General features: G+C 47.8%; 1 protein-coding gene across 1 annotated transcript; it reads left to right on the top strand.

The window, feature by feature from the left end:
• The first annotated feature begins 17308 nt into the window (after positions 1-17308).
• On the top strand, positions 17309-19429 carry LOC125509289 (probable cinnamyl alcohol dehydrogenase 8C). The gene is made up of 3 exons (XM_048674222.1): positions 17309-17676; positions 18118-18231; positions 18309-19429. The coding sequence occupies exons 1-3, from the start codon at positions 17402-17404 to the stop codon at positions 19186-19188; spliced, it is 1269 nt and encodes a 422-aa protein (XP_048530179.1). The 5' UTR covers positions 17309-17401; the 3' UTR covers positions 19189-19429.
• The last annotated feature ends 785 nt before the right edge of the window (positions 19430-20214 follow it).

Genomic DNA, 20214 nt, shown 5'->3' with positions numbered 1-20214 from the left:
CCCCAAGTCGCAAACGGCCAAGTAATTGGAATCATTATCAATTCTTGAGCCGGTACATGAGCACGTCTTGAAAACTTTTGGCAACCATCACATCGGCTGACCAGATCCTCCGCATCAGCATGAGCAGGTAACCAATAGAAGCCATGGCGAAACGCTTTAGCCACCAGAGATTTTGAACCGGCGTGGTGACCACAATCTCCTTCGTGGATCTCACGCAAAATTTCACGGCCTTCTTCAGGAGACACACAGCGTTGAAACGCCCCTGACACACTGCAATGATGTAACTCGCCGTTGATAATAGTCATGGACTTGGATCGCCGGATTATCTGTCGGGCCAGAGTCTCATCCTCTGGTAACTCACCCCGGTTCTTGTACGCCAGGTAAGGAAGCGTCCAATCCGGAATAACATGAAGAGCTGCCACCAATTGAGCCTCCGGATCAGGAATAGCCAAATCCGCTTCACCAGGGATCTTAACCGACGGGTTGTGCAGCACATCCAGAAAAACATTGGGCGGGACCGGTTTGTGCTGAGAGCCTAGCCGGCTTAAAGCGTCCGCCGCTTCATTTTTCCGCCGGTCCACGTGGTCCACCTGATAGCCTTTAAAATGACCTGCAATAATATCCACCTCACGACGATATGCTACCATGAGTGGGTCCTTGGAGTCCCAAGTGCCAGACACTTGCTGAGCCACGAGGTCCGAGTCACCGAAACACTTAACTCGACTTAGATTCATCTCCTTAGCCATCCGGAGACCATGGAGCAAGGCTTCATACTCAACTGCATTGTTAGTACAAGGGAACATTAAGCGGAGAACATAACAAAACTTATCACCTCGTGGGGAAGTTAATACGACTCCAGCCCCCGAGCCTTCCAATTGCCTGGATCCGTCAAAATGGATGGTCCAATATGTGTGATCTGGCTTTTCTTCAGGTGCTTGCATTTCCGTCCAATCATTGATGAAATCAACAAGTGCTTGAGACTTAATCGCCGTCTGAGGTACATACTTCAAACCGTGCGGCCCAAGCTCTATAGCCCACTTGGCAATCCGGCCAGTTGCTTCCCGGTTCTGGATGATATCCCCCAAAGGAGCAGAACTGACCACCGTAATTGGGTGCCCTTGGAAGTATTGTTTAAGCTTCCGGCTTGCCATAAAAACTCCATACACTGGCTTCTGCCAATGCGGATACCTTTGCTTGGACTCAATGAGTACCTCGCTGATATAATAGACCAGACGTTGAACCGGATGCTCCTTACCTGCCTCCTTTCGCTCCACCACAATAGCCACGCTGACTGCCCGAGCATTAGCAGCAACATATAGCAGTAACGGCTCCTTATCAATGGGAGCGGCGAGCACAGGCGGATTGGCTAACTGCCGCTTTAAGTCCTCAAATGCTTCATCAGCAGCGGAACTCCAGACAAACTGATCCGTCTTCTTCAACATCTGATACAAAGGGATTGCCTTCTCACCAAGACGACTGATAAACCGGCTTAACGCGGCAATCCGGCCTGCCAGGCGTTGAACATCATTGATACACTTCGGTTTAGCCAGGGAGGTGATGGCTGTGATCTTCTCCGGATTAGCCTCAATTCCCCTATTGGACACCAGAAAACCCAATAACTTGCCCGCCGGTACACCAAAGACACACTTGTCCGGATTAAGCATCATCTTGTATGTCCTCAGGTTATCAAAGGTTTCCTTCAAATCATCAATCAGAGTCTCCTTCTCCCTGGATTTAACCACGATATCATCCACGTAAGCATGTACATTACGGCCAATCTGCTTGTGAAGACAATTTTGCACACACCGTTGATAAGTTGCCTGGGCACTCTTGAGCCCAAAGGGCATAGACACATAGCAGAAGGCTCCAAAGGGAGTTATGAACGCCGTCTTCTCCTGGTCCTTAACTGCCATTTTGATCTGATGATAGCCAGAATATGCATCCAAAAAACTTAAACGCTCACAACCCGCCGTAGCATCAATAATTTGATCAATACGGGGGAGGGCAAAAGGATCTGCTGGATAAGCCTTATTAAGATCTGTGTAATCCACACACATGCGCCAGGTGCCGTTTTTCTTAAGGACCAGCACCGGATTGGCAAGCCACTCAGGGTGAAAAACTTCAAAAATAAAGCCAGCTGCTAAGAGCCTAGCTACCTCTTCTCCAATCGCCTTGCGTCTTTCTTTGTTAAACCGGCGGAGGAACTGTTTCACCGGTTTGTATTTAGGATCCACATTAAGGGTGTGCTCAGCGAGTTGCCTCGGTACACCTGGCATGTCAGAGGGCTTCCATGCAAAAATGTCCCGATTCTCACGGATGAACTCGATGAGCACGCTTTCCTATTTCGGATCCAAGTTGGCACTAATGCTGAACTGCTTGGACGAATCGCCAGGTACAAAGTCAACAAGCTTAGTTTCTGCTGCCGATTTGAACTTCAGGGCCGGATCATGCTCCGTAGTTGGCTTCTTTAATGGAGTCATGTCCGCCGGATCAACATTGTCCTTATAATACTTCAGCTCCTCGGTGGCACAAACCGACTCTGCATAGGCCGTGTCTCCTTCCTCGCACTCCAAAGCAATTTTGCGGCTTCCGTGAATCGTTATTGTCCCCTTGTGACCCGGCATCTTGAGCTACAAATACACATAACAGGGCCGTGCCATAAGCTTGGCGTAGGCCGGTCGCCCAAATAGGGCGTGATATGGACTTTGGATTTTCACCACTTCAAACGTCAATGTCTCCGATCTGGAATCATGATCATCCCCAAAGGCCACTTCCAGAGCTATCTTACCAACAGGATATGCTGATTTGCCAGGTACTACACCATGGAACACCGTATTAGATGGTTTGAGATTTTTATCTGTTAGTCCCATACGACGGAAGGTCTCATAGTACAAGATATTAATGCTGCTTCCTCCATCCATGAGCACTTTGGTGAACTTGTAACCTCCCACCTGAGGCGCCACCACCAGAGCCAACTGACCCGGATTATCAACCTGGGGAGGGTGATCCTCTCTGCTCCATATGATTGGCTGTTCAGACCAGCGTAGATAACGGGGCATGGCCGGTTCAACAGAATTGACCGCCCGCCTCTGAACCTTCCGGTCTCGCTTGTCCAAGCTAGTGGTGAAGACATGGTACTGCCCACTACTCAACTGCTTTGGGTTGCTCTGGTAACCTGACTGTTGCTGCTGTTGGTTGTAACCACCCTGGTTGTTCTGACTACTTCGATCATTATGTCCGCCCGGATTACCATTAAATCTTGAACCAGAATTTCCTCCACCGTAACCCGGCCCGGACCCTGAGCCACCGCCGGAGCCGTGATCATACCGGAAAGCATTAGAATTCTTGAACTCTCGCATAATGAAGCAATCCTTCCAAAGGTGGTTTGCTGGCGCCTCCTTCGTCCCATGTCTTGGACAGGGCTGGCTCAGTAGATAGTTTAAGCGGTCCGGGTTAGGGTTGGGTGCCCCATTGCGATTTTTCGGTTTACCGTTGCGTCGCTGGCCATTGTCCTGCGTGTTGGTATTAGCCACAAAGTCCATGTTACCATCCGCTTTACGCTTGCCTCCACCCCCATTGCCTGCCCAGTGATGCTGCTGACCTTTGGAGTTGTTGTTCCTCTTTCCCTTCCCTGCCTTGTCATCATCAGATTCGGGATCCTTGGTACTATCAGAATCAGCATACTTTACCAAAGCAGCCATGAGGGTCCCCATGTCAGTGCAATGACGCTTCATCCGTCCCAACTTCAGCTTCAGGGGCCCAAACCGGCAGTTGCCTTCTAGGGTTAACACAGCGGTGTCAGCGTTGATGCGGTCTTATGAATGCAACACTTGTGAAACCCGGCGCACCCAATGATTCGTCGATTCTCCTTCCTCCTGGACGCAGGCAGCTAAGTCCACTATTAACATAGGCTGTTTACATGTATCCTTGAAATTGCTGATAAACCGGGCTCGTAATTGGGCCCATGAACTGATAGAATTAGCCAGCAAGCTTTTTAACCAAGTACGGGCCGTTCCTTCAAGCATCATGGTGAAGTATTTCGCACACGCCGCATCATCCACATCAAGCATCTCCATGGCCATCTCATAGCTCTCCACCCATGTCTCTGGAGGTTGATCCGCCGTGTAATTTGGTACTTTGCGTGGGCCTTTGAAATCCTTGGGCAGGCGCACATTGCGTAAAGCGGGGACAATGCAAGGCACCCCCAAAGAACTAGAAGTAACACCAAGTTCGATCGAGATAGTTGGACGAACCGGCGTGAGCTGCCGAGCCTGATGCTGTGCGGCTAACTCGGCCTCCCTGCGCGCTCGGGCCCGGTCCACCACTTCCTGAGCGTTATCAGCACCATCCGCCGGGTTGTTGCCACGGGGTGCTCCACGTTGTTCATTACTCGACACTGCTGGTTCATCCATATGTCTGCTATAGCTCCGGCTTGGACGGGGGGTTGAGTGAATCCGGTCGCGGCTGTACGAGTATGCTTCCTGTTGGACCAAAGCTGTCCTCAGAAGCTCCTTGACCCGTCATGTTTCTACTGCCTGCGGTGAGTCACCTTCAATTGGAATGGCCTCCAGCCGTGCAGCAGCGGCGACGAGATTGTCCATTGGGTTGGAGTAGTGACCCGGAGGTGTTAAAATAGCCTGAGGTATAACGGTGTTTTGACGAGGCGGGTCCATCCGACGAGGCTGAACCGGTGCACCGGTCCCAGGAGCTTCCGCCCGGTTTCCCTCCAGCGGATTACTGGTTCCTGCTCCTGGGGTGTTGAAAAGGTCTCTGGCCTCAAAAACCGGAGGCAAACGGGATCGGTACTTCCTCCTCATGACTTCCTGCGACGCGCTCTGGTCCAACATGAGCCTGTAGGCTTGTGCGTCTAGAGCGGCCCGCTCTGTGGCCATCCTGGTGTCCTCAGCTGCCAGATCCGCCTTGGCCTGGGTGATCTGTTCCTTTATCTTTGCAATCTCCGCATTGTGGACGTCCTGATCCGCCGGATTAGCTTCCGCCATAAGCACAACCAATGCATCAAATAGCTCTGATAGAATTTGAGCCGGCGGGCGCACAGGGCCTCCTGCCCCGGCAGCCGTCGCCGCTGCTGAACCGGAGGTTGTTGCTGCAGCGGTCGAAGAATGAAGCGTTGCTTGTGTGCCGGCCATGAATATTCCAACTCGGTTGGGCAGATCAGAGGGGTCCGGAATACTGTCGCCATCGGAACAAACCCCAATCCGGCCATCTTGTAGCTGATAAAGAGATTCGGTTTCTCCGGTCGATGACTCGTCATCGGAACAAACGACGGTCTCACCGCGAGATTCCGATCCATCCTCATAACTTCCTCCATAGATGACTCCCACGAAGGCACCTTCATGGCCGGTTTAACCCGGGTGGATCGCGCAAGCTGAGCCGTCTCGACGAGGTCGGTGCAGATGTCCGGCTCAGGCCCGGTTCACCGATCTTGCCAATGAAAATGTGAATGCCACCAAAGGGCACCCAGTACCCGTACTCAACTGAGCCGGCCTCGGGGCCCAGCCTACATCGTTGATGTAGAGCTTGCCGCGACGACTCTTAGTCATCCGGCCTACAACGTAGCCCTCGAGTCCTTCAAAGCGGCCCTCCAAGAACCTGAAACCATCGTGCGATAGCCCCACGGTGGGCGCCAACTGTCGTGGTTTTGTCACGGCAGATGTCCTAGAGAAAGGACTTAGTCATGGAGCCATCGCGACGGGTTAGCTTGAAGGGGTTAAAGCGGACACAGGGACGCAAGAGAGTTTATACTAGTTCGGCCCCTTCAATGAAGGTAAAAGCCTATGTCTAGTTGTGATGGAATTGATGGGGTTTCGATGACTAGGGAGCAAACAAGCTTCGCCTATGTCTCGAGTTGTTGTCTGTCCTTGAACTGCCGCCGGGTCGTCCCCTTATATACATGGGTGACGCCCGTTGGTTCACAGAGTCCCAATACCGGTTCATAGATGTGTCCGGTTTGGTCTCTACTTATTCCTAACTTACAATACAAGTTAACTACCAACGCCGGTTTACGGCTACAAGCCTTGAACCGACCATGGGCCTTGAGCCCTCATCTGCCTTCTCGGGCTTTAACATACTTAACTACTGACGAAGTCAATCCGGTCCAGATAGGCCGGTTTACGCCCAGTAGTAATATCCCCAACACAAGTACCAAGTGATTCATAATCAAGTGGTTCCAAAAGCCCATCAGTATGGAGTTTCTTCATGCGCTTTACACCGATATGACCCAAACGGCAGTGCCACAAATAATTGCACTATCATTATCAACTCTGCATCTTTTGGTTTCAACATTATGAATATGTGTGTCACTACTATCGAAATTTAATAAGAATAGACCACTCTTTAAGGGTGCATGACCATAAAAGATATTACTCATATAAATAGATCAACCATTATTCTCTGATTTAAATGAATAACCGTCTCGCATCAAACAAGATCCAGATATAATGTTCATGCTTAACGCTGGCACCAAATAACAATTATTTAGGTCTAATACTAATCCCGAAGGTAGATGTAGAGGTAGCGTGCCGACCGCGATCACATCGACTTTGGAACCATTTCCCACGCGCATCGTCACCTCGTCCTTAGCCAATCTTCGCTTAATCCGTAGTCCCTGTTTTGAGTTGCAAATGTTAGCAACAGAACCAGTATTAAATACCCAGGTGCTACTGCGAGCATTAGTAAGGTACACATCAATAACATGTATATCACATATACCTTTGTTCACCTTGCCATCCTTCTTATCCGCCAAATACTTGGGGCAGTTCCGCTTCCAGTGACCAGTCTGCTTGCAGTAGAAGCACTCAATTTCAGGCTTCAGTCTAGGTTTGGGTTTCTTCTCTTGAGTAGCAACTTGCTTGCTGTTCTTTTTGAAGTTCCCCTTCTTCTTCCCTTTGCCCTTTTTCTTGAAACTAGTGGTCTTATTGACCATCAACACTTGATGCTCCTTCTTGATTTCTACCTCCGCAGCTTTCAGCATTGCGAAGAGCTCGGGAATAGTCTTATTCATCCCTTGCATATTATAGTTCATCACGAAGCTCTTGTAGCTTGGTGGCAGTGATTGGAGAATTCTGTCAATGACGCAATCATCTGGAAAATTAACTCCCAATTGAATCAAGTGATTATTATACCCAGACATTTTGAGTATATGCTCACTGACAGAACTGTTCTCCTCCATCTTGCAGCTATAGAACTTATTGGAGACTTCATATCTCTCAATCCGGGCATTTGCTTGAAATATTAACTTCAACTCCTGGAACATCTCATATGCTCCATGACGTTCAAAACGTCGTTGAAGTCCCGATTCTAAGTCGTAAAGCATGGCACACTGAACTATTGAGTAGTCATCATCTTTGCTCTGCCAGACGTTCATAACATCTGGTGTTGCTCCAGCAGTAGGCCTGGCACCCAGCGGTGCTTCCAGGACATAATTCTTCTGTGCAGCAATGAGGATAATCCTCAAGTTACGGACCCAGTCCGTGTAATCGCTACCATCATCTTTCAACTTTGCTTTCTCAAGGAACGCATTAAAATTCAACGGAACAATAGCACGGGCCATCTATCTACAATCAAACATAAAAAAGCAAGATACTATCAGGTACTAAGTTCATGATAAATTTAGGTTCAATTAATTATATTATTAAAGAACTCCCACTTAGATAGACATCCCTCTAATCCTCTAAGCGATTACATGATCCAAATCAACTAAACCATGTCCAATCATCACGTGAGATGGAGTAGTTTCATTGGTGAACATCGCTATGTTGATCATATCTACTATATGATTCACGCTCGACCTTTCGGTCTCCGTGTTCCGAGGCCATATCTGTATATGCTTGGCTCGTCAAGTATAACCTGAGTATTCTGTGTGTGCAACTGTTTTGCACCCGTTGTATTTGAACGTAGAGCCTATCACACCCGATCATCACGTGGTGTCTCAGCACGAAGAACTTTCGCAACAGTGCATACTCAGGGAGAACACTTCTTGATAATTAGTGAGAGATCATCTTAAAATGCTACCGTCAATCAAAGCAAGATAAGATGCATAAAAGATAAACATCACATGCAATCAATATAAGTGATATGATATGGCCATCATCATCTTGTGCTTGTGATCTCCATCTTCGAAGCACGGTCGTGATCACCATCGTCACCGGCGCGACACCTTGATCACCATCATAGCATCGTTGTCGTCTTGCCAATCTTATGCTTCCACGACTATCGCTACCGCTTAGTGATAAAGTAAAGCATTACAGCGCAATTGCATTGCATACAATAAAACGACAACCATATGGCTCCTGCCAGTTGCCGATAACTTGGTTACAAAACATGATCATCTCATACAATAAAATTTAGCATCATGTCTTGACCATATCACATCACAACATGCCCTGCAAAAACAAGTTAGACGTACTCTACTTTGTTGTTGCAAGTTTTACGTGGCTGCTACGGGCTTAAGCAAGAACCAATCTTACCTACGCATCAAAACCACAACGATAGTTTGTCAAGTTGGTGCTGTTTTAACCTTCGCAAGGACCGGGCGTAGCCACACTCGGTTCAACTAAAGTTGGAGAAACTGTCACCCGCTAGCCACCTTTGTGCAAAGCACGTCGGGAGAACCGGTCTCGTGTAAGCGTACGCGTAATGTCGGTCCGGGCCGCTTCGTCCAACAATACCGCTGAACCAAAGTATGACATGCTGGTAAGCAGTATGACTTATATCGCCCATAACTCACTTGTGTTCTACTCGTGCATATAACATCAACACATAAAACCTAGGCTCGGATGCCACTGTTAGGGAACGTAGTAATTTCAAAATTTTCCTACGCACACGCAAGATCATGGTGATGCATAGCAACGATAGGGGAGAGTGTGATCTACGTACCCTTGTAGACCGACAGCGGAAGCATTAGCACAACGCGGTTGATGTAGTCGTACGTCTTCACGGCCCGACCGATCACGCACCGAAACTACGGCACCTCCGAGTTTTAGCACACGTTCAGCTTGATGACGATCCTCGGACTCCGATCCAGCAAAGTGTCGGGGAAGAGTTCCGTCAGCACGACGGTGTGGTGACGATCTTGATGTACTACCGTCGCAGGGCTTCGCCTAAGGCCCGCTACAATATTATCGAGGATTATGGTGGAAGGGGGCACTGCACACGGCTAAGAATATGATCACGTGGATCAACTTGTGTGTCTAGGGGTGCCCCTGCCTCCGTATATAAAGGAGCAAGGGGAGGAGGCCGGCCGGCCCCTATTGGCGCGCCAGGAGGAGTCCTCCTCCTAGTAGGAGTAGGACTCCAACTAGGAGGGGGAAGGAAGTGGGGAGGGAGAAGGAAAGGGGGGCGCCGCCCCCCTCTCGTAGTCCAATTCGGACCAGGGGGGAGGAGGCGCGCAGCCCACCCTGGCTGCCCCTCTCTCTCTCCACTAAGGCCCATATGGCCCATTACTTCTCCCGGTAGGATTCCGGTAACCCTCCGGCTCTCCGGTTTTCTCCGAAATCACCCGGAACACTTCCGGTGTCCGAATATAGCCGTCCAATATATCGATCTTTATGTCTCGACCATTTAGAGACTCCTCGTTATGTCCGTGATCACATCCGGGACTCCGAACTAACTTCGGTACATCAAAACTCATAAACTCATAATATAACTGTCATCGAAACCTTAAGCGTGCGGACCCTACGGGTTCGAGAACAATGTAGACATGACCGAGACACGTCTCCGGTCAATAACCAATAGCGGAACCTGGATGCTCATATTGGCTCCTACATATTCTACGAAGATCTTTATCGGTCAGACCGCATAACAACATACGTTGTTCCCTTTGTCATCGGTATTTTACTTGCCCGAGATTCGATCGTCGGTATCTCAATACCTAGTTCAATCTCGTTACTGGCAAGTCTCTTTACTCGTTTCGTAATACATCATCTCGCAACTAATTCATTAGTTGCAATGCTTGCAAGGCTTATGTGATGTGCATTACCGAGAGGGCCCAGAGATACCTCTCCGACAATCGGAGTGACAAATCCTAATCTCGAAATACGCCAACCCAACATGTACCTTTGGAGACACCTGTAGAGCTCCTTTATAATCACCCAGTTACGTTGTGACGTTTGGTAGCACACAAAGTGTTCCTCCGCAAACGGGAGTTGCATAATCTCATAGTCATAGGAACATGTATAAGTCATGAAGAAAGCAATAGCAACATACTAAACGATCGGGTGCTAAGCTAATGGAATGGGTCATGTCAATCACATCATTCTCCTAATAATGTGACCCCGTTAATCAAATGACAACACATGTCTATGGTTAGGAAACATAACCATCTTTGATTAATGAGCTAGTCAAGTAGAGGCATACTAGTGACGTTTGGTTTGTCTATGTATTCACACAAGTATTATGTTTCCGGATAATACAATTCTAGCATGAATAATAAACATTTATCATGATATAAGGAAATAAAATAATAACATTATTATTTCCTCTAGGGCATATTTCCTTCATTACCATGCTAATATCTTGGTCTATTTGGAATGAACGAAACGGGAGGGTCTTCCGCAACAAGTCCTCTCTGCCAACAATCTTGCTCAACAACATCAAGCTTGAAGCTAAACTCTGGGTCGCCGCGGGCGCAAAAAAGTTAGGGACCATCATTCCGGGAGAGTAAAATCCTTGTAGTTTGCGGGCCTGTAACAAAATATTCGTATCCTTCTTAATTAATATATGCGGAAAATCTTTTGCCCGTTTCAAAAAAATAAAAAAATGAATTGGACTCCACGGATAGAGGAGTCTGGCATCCAATTCTATTCATCAAACATATGCCCCTCTCCGGCTCTGGCTTCTTTTTTTAAGTCCACAACACTCCAAATAATTCTAGATGAGCATAATTCTTCGAGTGCAAAAAAATTCAAATACAACACGAGTTCAAATTTAAATAGTGTAACCCAAACATTAACCTTTTAAATAAAATAGTCAAACTTGAATTCAACATGTGTTCTAGTTGGCCTTTGACCGCCTACAGATACTCAATATTCCCTTCATTTCAATGAACAAACACGCATCCCAAAAATTAACTTTGACCATAAATTAGACTAATCAAATGTGGATTATATGTAATAAAAATAATTCGTTCTATTCAAATTGGAAAGAAGTTTTCGATGGTATAATTTTGAAGTCACAAAATACATATTATTGATAATTTGCGGTCAAAGTTGGATTTTGGGAAGTGTGTGCGCTTAATTCATTGGTATGGGAGGAGTAGGATCATTCTTAAGTTGCTTGATGTTAAATCTGCTAATGCATTTGGACAAACTCCTCAAACGTGGTAGTATTATGAGCTAGAAGTTGGATAGGATCACACATGTTCTCAAATTCTAAACCTCCGACAACTCCTTCACCCTCATCCTCTACAATCATGTTGTGCATGATGACACAGATTGTTATCATCTACTACAAGCTCTCTAGATCCCATATTTTTGCAGGTCCTCGAACAACTGCAAAGCGGGCTTGGAGCACTCTAAATGCCCTCTCAACACCATTTCTAGCTCCTTCTTGTTTTTGGCAAAAGTGAGCTATTTTCTAACCAATTGGCTCAGAGATGTTCTTGACGATTGACGAAGACGTCTAGGGCTTATAGATACCATCAACCAGATTGTAGCCCATGTTCTAGTCATACTCATTGACCGTACTTGTGCACAAGAGTTTTTCTTCAGTCAACCTAGCAAACAATGGAGACCGCTGCAGCACGTTGATGTCATTGTGATACCAAGGCATAGCCAAAGAAAGCGTGCCAAACCCATAGGTCATGTGATGCAACCGCTTCCAGAATAATGGTGGGCTTCTTAACATGGTTCTGATATTGCCCTGTAGAACATACATGCGGTTCTACCACTCCAGTGCATGCAATCAAGGGATCTGAGTATACCTGGCCACCCTCTTGCTTCGGACATTGCCATGAGCCTTTTGGTGCCAGCAGCAGTTGGTTCTCTCAAGTATTGTCGTCCAAACACCTTGACCACCTCAATAGAAAACCTCGCCATGGCAGCTACGCATGTGCTTTCAAAAATTTCGAGGTACTTGTCCCACGAATTTGCAGTTGTGTTATAGGCAACCTTCATCAATGTAGTCATGCACTTTGATGAATTAGTCATCATAGGCCCGAACAACATCTTAGAGGCGGTCAAAAACATTTCTCGACATCCGAAAGCATCGGCAAAAATTGTCAATGAATAGGACACCAGGGGTGAAGTAGCCACCCACCAACTGCAAATGCCCCGTGCCCTCTTGGATTCAACACTCGATGTCCCTTAATTGATTCTTTGATATTTAATACATGCTCTTTAGCAAGCTCTGCGTCTTCTAGGATCTCCTACATCATCATTGTTTCAATCTCATATTCATCCTCCACATCCGATAAGGACGACTCCATGAGATGTTGTAGAAGTACCCCTCGTTCGAATTCATCGTGCTTGCTTCAAAATAAGGAAAAAATGTCAATGATTTGTCTATGAAATTTGGGCAAACACTTGACGAGCATGTTGTCCGCCATGGATGGCAACCGTAGGGGCAGAGGGTACCTAGGTGGCACCAACATTGACAAAGAGGACTTGCTGCCTGGGTGGAGCGGTGGAGGTCTGATAAGGTCTGGACAGGAGACCGAGTTGGTATAGCGGCGGCGGCGCCCGGAAGGTAGTAGATACAGAGCAGTGAGAGAGACGGAGTGAGAAAGATGCGCGCTCCGCGAGGTTTGTGTGGGTCGGAGTTGTAGGAGTCCTACGTGGTGGAGGCTAGGACTCTTCAAAACCCCTCTAGCTTTGCAACCGATTTGCGAGAATTTGGATATCAAAAATTTGCAGGACAATGTTGGATGGCAAAAAAGTTCGGTCGCGACGGTTCGAACGCTTGCGGGCACTATAGGGCATCTGCAACATTGTCGGAGTCCTACGTGGTGGAGGTCCAGACTCTTGGAAACATCCTCGAGATTTGCATTTGGTTTTGCGAGAATTCAGATATGTGGAAATTTGCGGGACAACGTAGGATGGCAAAAAAGTCTGGCGCAATGGTCCAGACGTTTGCGGGCGCTATAGGGCACTGCGTTGCAGATGCCCTTAGAACAGAACGAGACTCATCTTTCCATGGAGTAAGATTTTTTTAGCTTGTTAACGTATAAGGGCTCCTTTAATTCAAAGAAATTTCATAGGATTTTTGAAGAATTAGAACCCTTATGTTTTTTCACACTGGTCGACTCGTAGGATTAGATCCTATAGATTTTTCATAAGGAATTATTTGTACTACATTTCATAGAAAATCTAGCATCCATTCCAACCTATTTTTTACAATGCCTTTGTTTTCCTATGGCATCAAACACTCTCCCGTTCAAATTCATGTGGTTTGCTAATCATATAGGACTCAAGAGGGCATGTCACTTCAACCCTATATCTTTTCATGTTGTTCCATTTTGAAATTTCTGTGAACCAAAGAGGCCCTAAGTTGGAAACGAAAGCGTAAAGAGAATTGCAGAGCTCATATTCCGCGCCTTTACAGTTCCCATGCCTGTCGGCTCGCTCGACTTGCCCGCAGGCTAGCCTATTTGGTGTAGTTTTTATCTAGTCGCTCTGATGTTAAAAAAACCCAATACATACAACTCAAAAACCGGAGTATCCAATTTACATATTTGAAAAAAAATCATAATTTTTAAGAAATTTCGTGGATTTTGAAAAAAATATCATGGAGAAAATTATTCACAATTTCTAGAAAACAATCATGAACTTCAAAACATGCATGAATTTCTAAAAATAATTGCAGATCTAAACTGTCCAAAATCTTCATGTATTTTAAATATTTCATGAACTAAAAAATGATCATGAATTTTTAAAAATGTTTATGGACTTTGAAACATTTGTAAATTTTAGAAATATTCATGAATTTTGAAACAATCATGATTTATTTTCAATTTTAAAAATATGGAAAATTTTAAAAATTCTAAGGATTTCTTAAAAAATATTTTTGTATTTAAAAAACAATAATAAATGAACTAAAAAACCGGTCAAAAACCTAAAGAAACACTAGAAAAGGGAAATACCAAATAAAGGAAAAACTAAAAAAGAAAACCAAGAAAACACGTTGAAAAATTAAACCATAGGATGCCCGAAAACCAACATGGGAAAAGAAAAACCACCAGAAAGACCCCATCGGCCGAAAGGAAACCGCGCGACTAGCGGTTTGTTTTACAGAATGAGAGAGTTTTATTGCCCAGTACTGTTCATATGGATACAATAGTGATTCGGAGGTACCAACAACCAAATGTGTCCACCTCCACGTATCGAGGATTAGAATTTTGCGAAAGCGTATGCATCCCTATTTAACTCTTTGTGCTCGTGGTCGAAGATGACCAACTAGAATTATTCCTTCCTCATATCAATCTTTTTTAGAATGGAGCGATATCTAGCAAGCATGTGGCCGGAGAGTTCAGATTGTTGATCACATCAAGGCGGTCAAAGGCTATCATCAACCTCGTAACAGGTAGGTTAGATGACGAAGACAAAGCCTCGCATATTGTCGTAGCTTCAATAACAAAGGTTGATGCACCCTCGTAGCTCCCATGCTCATCATGACGGGCGCTGAGGCACCACATCTCTCATTTTTTGCTCGTCCTGTGTCTACATGGATTTTGAACATACCCAATTCAGGGGGAGCCCAACTTCCTCTTGATGATATGCTTAGCGTTTGTCCTTCAATTCTACCACTCGTAGTTTTATGATCTGCATCAGAAATATCTGCCATGAACCTTGTTATAAACGCATGGGTTGATAGAGGAGACTAGAATTCACTTTCATGTATCGCACGTCTCCTCGCCCACCATATGGCCCATAAAATCACAAATATTCTTGCATATTTGTCCCAGTCAACTTCTTGTTTAATTCAAACAACCACAATTTTGTGTTCTATCGTACGAAACTACCACATAAAGCTTGTGGTCCAAGATGGCCCATACACAACATGCAATATTGCACTCCATCAGTGAATGCATCTAGGTATCATCTGTCACCCCACAAAAATAACATGCCGTCGTCGTCGCCATGTGCCAATGATGTCTCCCCCCCCCCCCCCCCCCCCCCCCCTGGGTGGTAGATGGTATGGCTAGTCACCATGCAAACATCCGTGTCTTTGAAGGGGGCTTAACTCCCCATAGTCTCTTCCAGCCCGACCATTATTCAGTTGTGTTCGATGACTATGGTGTTTTATCAATCATGCTTCTCTTCTTTTTTGCTTCCATCACCTTCCTATAGGCCGACCGAACGGAAAATATGTTGTTCTACTCGAAGTGCCACGCCCAGAAATCATTTGAGTTCGCATGACTGATTGGGATGCACTGAATAGCCTCCGCATCCATCAGCAAGAAATGTTCATGCAACCTCTCAACATTACAACTTCGGATGGATGACACAGTTAATTCTGATACTAGATCCAGAGGACTCGGTGATCACATGCAAGCTAGTAGAGAAGATGATAACAAAGGAACCAATTATCTTGCATAATGCGGGTAGATGCTCCATTTCCAATTTGCCTGATTAAACCCGGACGAAGAACATCCCGACCTTCGTAGATAACCCTATGTACTTGCGAGGGTGAGATTCGAAGCTATTTGTCAAGAATGAATCATTAGGGTAATAACTTGCCTTTAAAATATGTGCACTCGAAGAGTCCAGTTCCTGCAAGAGTCACCATGTGCCTTATTGGCTAGCAAGTAGAGATTAAATATTTCGATGTCCCGGAAACCTAGACCTCCCATGTATTTTAGCTTGGTCATATAATCCCACAAGACCCACGTCGTTCTCCTCTCCCCTTTCTTGCCGCCCCAGAAAAAGTTCGGGATTAGAATTATGGACTAGCCTACGTCTCAGTCGACTAAGAAATGCGAGGTTGCACTTTTCACTAAACAAAAGATGCATTTGCTTAAATTGGCTGGCATTATTAAGGGTAAATTACCGCTAGACAATCTCCTTGCTGCACTGGTTGAGTGGTAACATATCCAGCTGGAGAATTTCTCCTCCTCGATATAGCTGTAAAAACAAATCCCTCCGATCTAAGAGCAACTCCAATGCAAAGATTCAAACGGACACGGATTTTGTCCGTTTGTCGTCCGTTTGGGTCATCTGTCCGCCTAGGCGAACATGGGGCGGACAGAGACGGACTGTGGATGCACCCAACGCACATCCCTCGAGCGGACAAACGCAGCAGCCGAGTGAACTGAGTTGACCGCCGTGGACAGAGTTGACCGTCAGCGAAGCTCGCCGGCGGCGCCCCCACCCTGGTGAACCCGTCGAAATCAGCGAAGCTCGCCGGCTGCGGCTGCCTTTTCCCGGCGTCGAGGAGCTGCAGCGAGACCTGTTTGCTCCGGCCTCGCCTGGGCTTGTTGTGGTCGAGCGTGGCGTTGCTGCTGCTGCTGCGTGGAATCGGATCCGAGGAGGTTGAGGTGGCCGAGCATGGCGGCAGGCGAGCTCCTGCTCGATGCCCTGAAGGCGTCCATGGCAACGGCGCGGCGAGAGGATGATGGGGACGACGGGGGCCGGCGGAGGCGCGAAGACCGATGGGGGCGGCGGATCCGCGCGGGACCGGATGGATCTGGCCGGCCGGCGCTGGATCCGAGCAACGGCGGACAAGGTTGGTGCGGCGGCGCAGGAGCTCGGGACGAGTGGGCGGCGGCGCGGGAGCTGGGGACGAGCGGGTGGTGGTGGTGGGAGGCTGAATCGCTAGTGCGAGTCGCTGATGCATGGGACCAGGCCGGACACGCGAGGTCACGAGCGAGGACACGAGCGAGCGACGATAGCGTCCGCGTTTGTCCGTGCTGACCCATTTGTGGCTCAAATTTGAGCCTAGTTTAGATCCGGACGGACAACAAACGGACAGCAGGCAGACGCCATGTCCGTTTGGGTCGCCCCGTTGGGCCATCTTTTCTATCCGGATGACTCAAACGAACAAAATGGATCTCTCCCTTAGAGTTGCTCTAATAATCCCTGACTAGCTATCCTTCGAACTACTATCAAATCATGGTAACAGTGTAGGTGTAGCCACGGCCGACACGGAGGAAACGTGATCTCGTTTACGTCGCTTTTCCTTTGCTGTCTTGACATACGATACTCTTGTTTCTGGTTACTCCCGGTCCCTAAACTGAGAAAGTACCCGCCCTGCTCCCTCGGCCACGAATTCCTCTTATCCTACGTGACCAATAAGCTCGCGAGTACTCGGCACATGCGCAGCTAGCTCCACAACAGTCACTCCCAGTCTCACTCAAGTTCCTGCTCACCACCCAAATTATCTAGCGCGCACCAAAAAATCGCAGGGCGTCATCAAACATCTCGTCACCATACAGCGGGGCTGGGGCGTCATGTCGCATCATTTTCACCTGCGCACCTCGGTTCTTCCCCTGTCCTCCTTCCCCGGCGAGCTCGGCGCCCGGTTCTCGCCCGCTAATAAGCCCAGGCATCCGGCGAGCAGCGTCGGCGTCGCTGCTGCGTCGCCGTCGAGAACCCTGCGGCACCACATGGCGAAGGCGGTGGCGAAGGAGGTGGGGGCGCAGGAGGCGGCGCAAGGCAGCGCGGCGCTCGGGTGGGCGGCCAGGGACGCCTCCGGTGTCCTCTCCCCGTTCGACTTCTCAAGAAGGTGCGTGTCAGACTGCGTGTGTCCGTCCTCGCCGTCTGCGAGTTCATCTGCCGTTTTATGTTGCACTGTGCGCGGCACACTCTGCTAGAGATACACAGTTGCTAGTTAATGAGTATAATGGAATCAGATGATTTCGTGAATGTTACAGCTTGAGTCCTATACAAAAATAAAGAAGGCTAAAAGTTATCAACACACATGGACAAAACGTTTCTGTTTTTAGAAACACATGGACAAAATGTTAAATCAGGCGTTTTCTACGATTTTGGTTGCAAAAATATTTTTGGGATAGTGAAATGTTTAGTGTTCAGACGTCTTAAGTTGTTTGCACTTGACAGAACGAGATACTACTCGTCTTGTGGTCGTGGTTCTTTGCTGAATTGCCCTGTTCAGCTAGGAGGCCAGTCAGCTGGTGGAGTCATTGACGGTTAACTACAATTTCAGGGCTCAAAAAGATGATGATGTGACGATCAAGGTGCTCTACTGCGGGATCTGCCACACTGACCTCTACACCATCAAGAACGAGTGGGGCACCGCCATGTACCCCGTTGTTCCCGGGTAATTAAATCCCTCCACATAATGGAACAATTTTTACGTCGTAGTACTGGAGTGAGATAATGGCCTGGGCAGGGCAGGCACGAGATCCTGGGCGTGGTGACCAGCGTCGGCGCCGGCGTCAGCAAGTTCAAGGCCGGCGACACGGTGGGCGTGGGCTACTTCGTCGGGTCGTGCCGCTCCTGCGAGTGCTGCGGCAACGGCTACGAGAACTACTGCTCCGGCATGGTGCTCACCTCCAACGGCATCGACCCCGAGCACGGCGGCGCGGTCACCCAGGGGGGCTTCTCCGACGTCATGCTCGTGAACGAGGACTACGTGGTCCGCGTCCCGGACGGGCTGCCGCTGGACAAGGCCGCGCCGCTGCTCTGCGCGGGCGTCACGGTGTACAGCCCGATGATGCGCTTCGGCCTGAACGCGCCGGGGAAGCACCTGGGCGTCGTCGGCCTCGGGGGCCTCGGCCACGTCGCCGTCAAGTTCGGCAAGGCGTTCGGCATGCGGGTCACCGTCATCAGCACATCGCCCGGGAAGCGCGAGGAGGCGCTGGAGCGGCTGGGCGCGGACGAGTTCCTGGTGAGCCGGGACCCCGAGCAGATGCAGGCGGCCGTGGGCACCATGGACGGCATCCTCGACACGGTGTCGGCGTGGCACCCCATCTCGCCGCTGTTCGCGCTGATGAAGCCGATGGGGCAGATGGTGTTCGTGGGCGGGCCGACCAAGCCGCTGGAGCTGCCGGCGTACGCCATCGTGCCGGGCGGGAAGGGCATCGCCGGGAACTGCGTCGGCGGCATCAGGGACTGCCAGGCCATGCTGGAGTTCGCGGCGAAGCACGGCATCACCGCCGAGGTGGAGGTGATCAAGATGGACTACGTCAACACGGCGCTCGAGCGGCTCGCCAAGAACGACGTCCGCTACCGCTTCGTCATCGACGTCGCGGGCAGCCTCGGCTCAACATCGTGAGCTGGAATGGCCACCTTGTTGATACTAGCTGCGTTAATTTTCTTCGGCGAATGCGTGCAGATTTAGACCGAGCAGACATAGAACACTGTCCCACCTCCAGTTTTTTGGAGTTACAGCAGCAAAAACGGTGCACTGTTTATGGATGTTCGCATATCAGGTTTCGGAAATTTTTGACTTTTTCCTGAATTGCTAAATTATTTTTCGCATATCAGATTCATCTACACCTAGGTTCCGAGTGGTATTTATCTTTGCCATCTTCAATACCGAGCATGAAACAATTGAGCTAGACTTTTGAAGAGTAACATCCAACCATTTCAGTTCCATCTAAGGCATCATTCAGACATTGCGCCACATGTGCAGCTCTAAGTTACAAAAAATATATTAATCTTTGTAAACCGTGAAAAAGATATTATTCTAAGAACCACAAGAAATATCCCAGCCCTTGCTGAAAAAACCCCAGAAGAGACAAAGAAAAAAACTATACTAATCCATACAAAACTATTCTAGCCTTGGTGAACACATAGAAAGATAAGAGACAAAACATTATTATTGTTATAAGCTAAAGACAGTCACTATAACCTTTTATGCAAAAATACAAAAAAAAAAAAAACAAATTCGCATCAATGGAATCTACATGCAAAAATCTGCCAAAGTTACACAACACCTAACACTGAGATGGTATGTATTTGTTGTCCACCAGATATCTTTTTAGTTTTCTCAGTTGTGCATCAAGCTAAAAATGATGGAACAGAAAATGTAATAATATAAAAGGCATTTCCAAAGCATATGGTGATTAGCGGCACAATACTGACTGTAAAACTGAACGTCAGTTTGTAGAAGAGTTGAACGCTTATAAAACTGAATAGTTAACACATAAAACTGAACTATAAGACAACATTCTTGTACAACTTCGTTTAAGATTTATGTGTCCAGAAGCAAAAGAATATGCAAGAAGGAAATACCACTTCTAATATGTAAGAAGATAAGAAGGGTAGCATAGTATTTCCTCCAGCCACAGTTCTGCCC

Source organism: Triticum urartu, chromosome 5 (genome assembly GCF_003073215.2).
Source record: "Triticum urartu cultivar G1812 chromosome 5, Tu2.1, whole genome shotgun sequence".
Lineage (NCBI taxonomy): Eukaryota > Viridiplantae > Streptophyta > Magnoliopsida > Poales > Poaceae > Triticum > Triticum urartu.
This window is presented reverse-complemented; position numbering and strand designations above follow the sequence as displayed.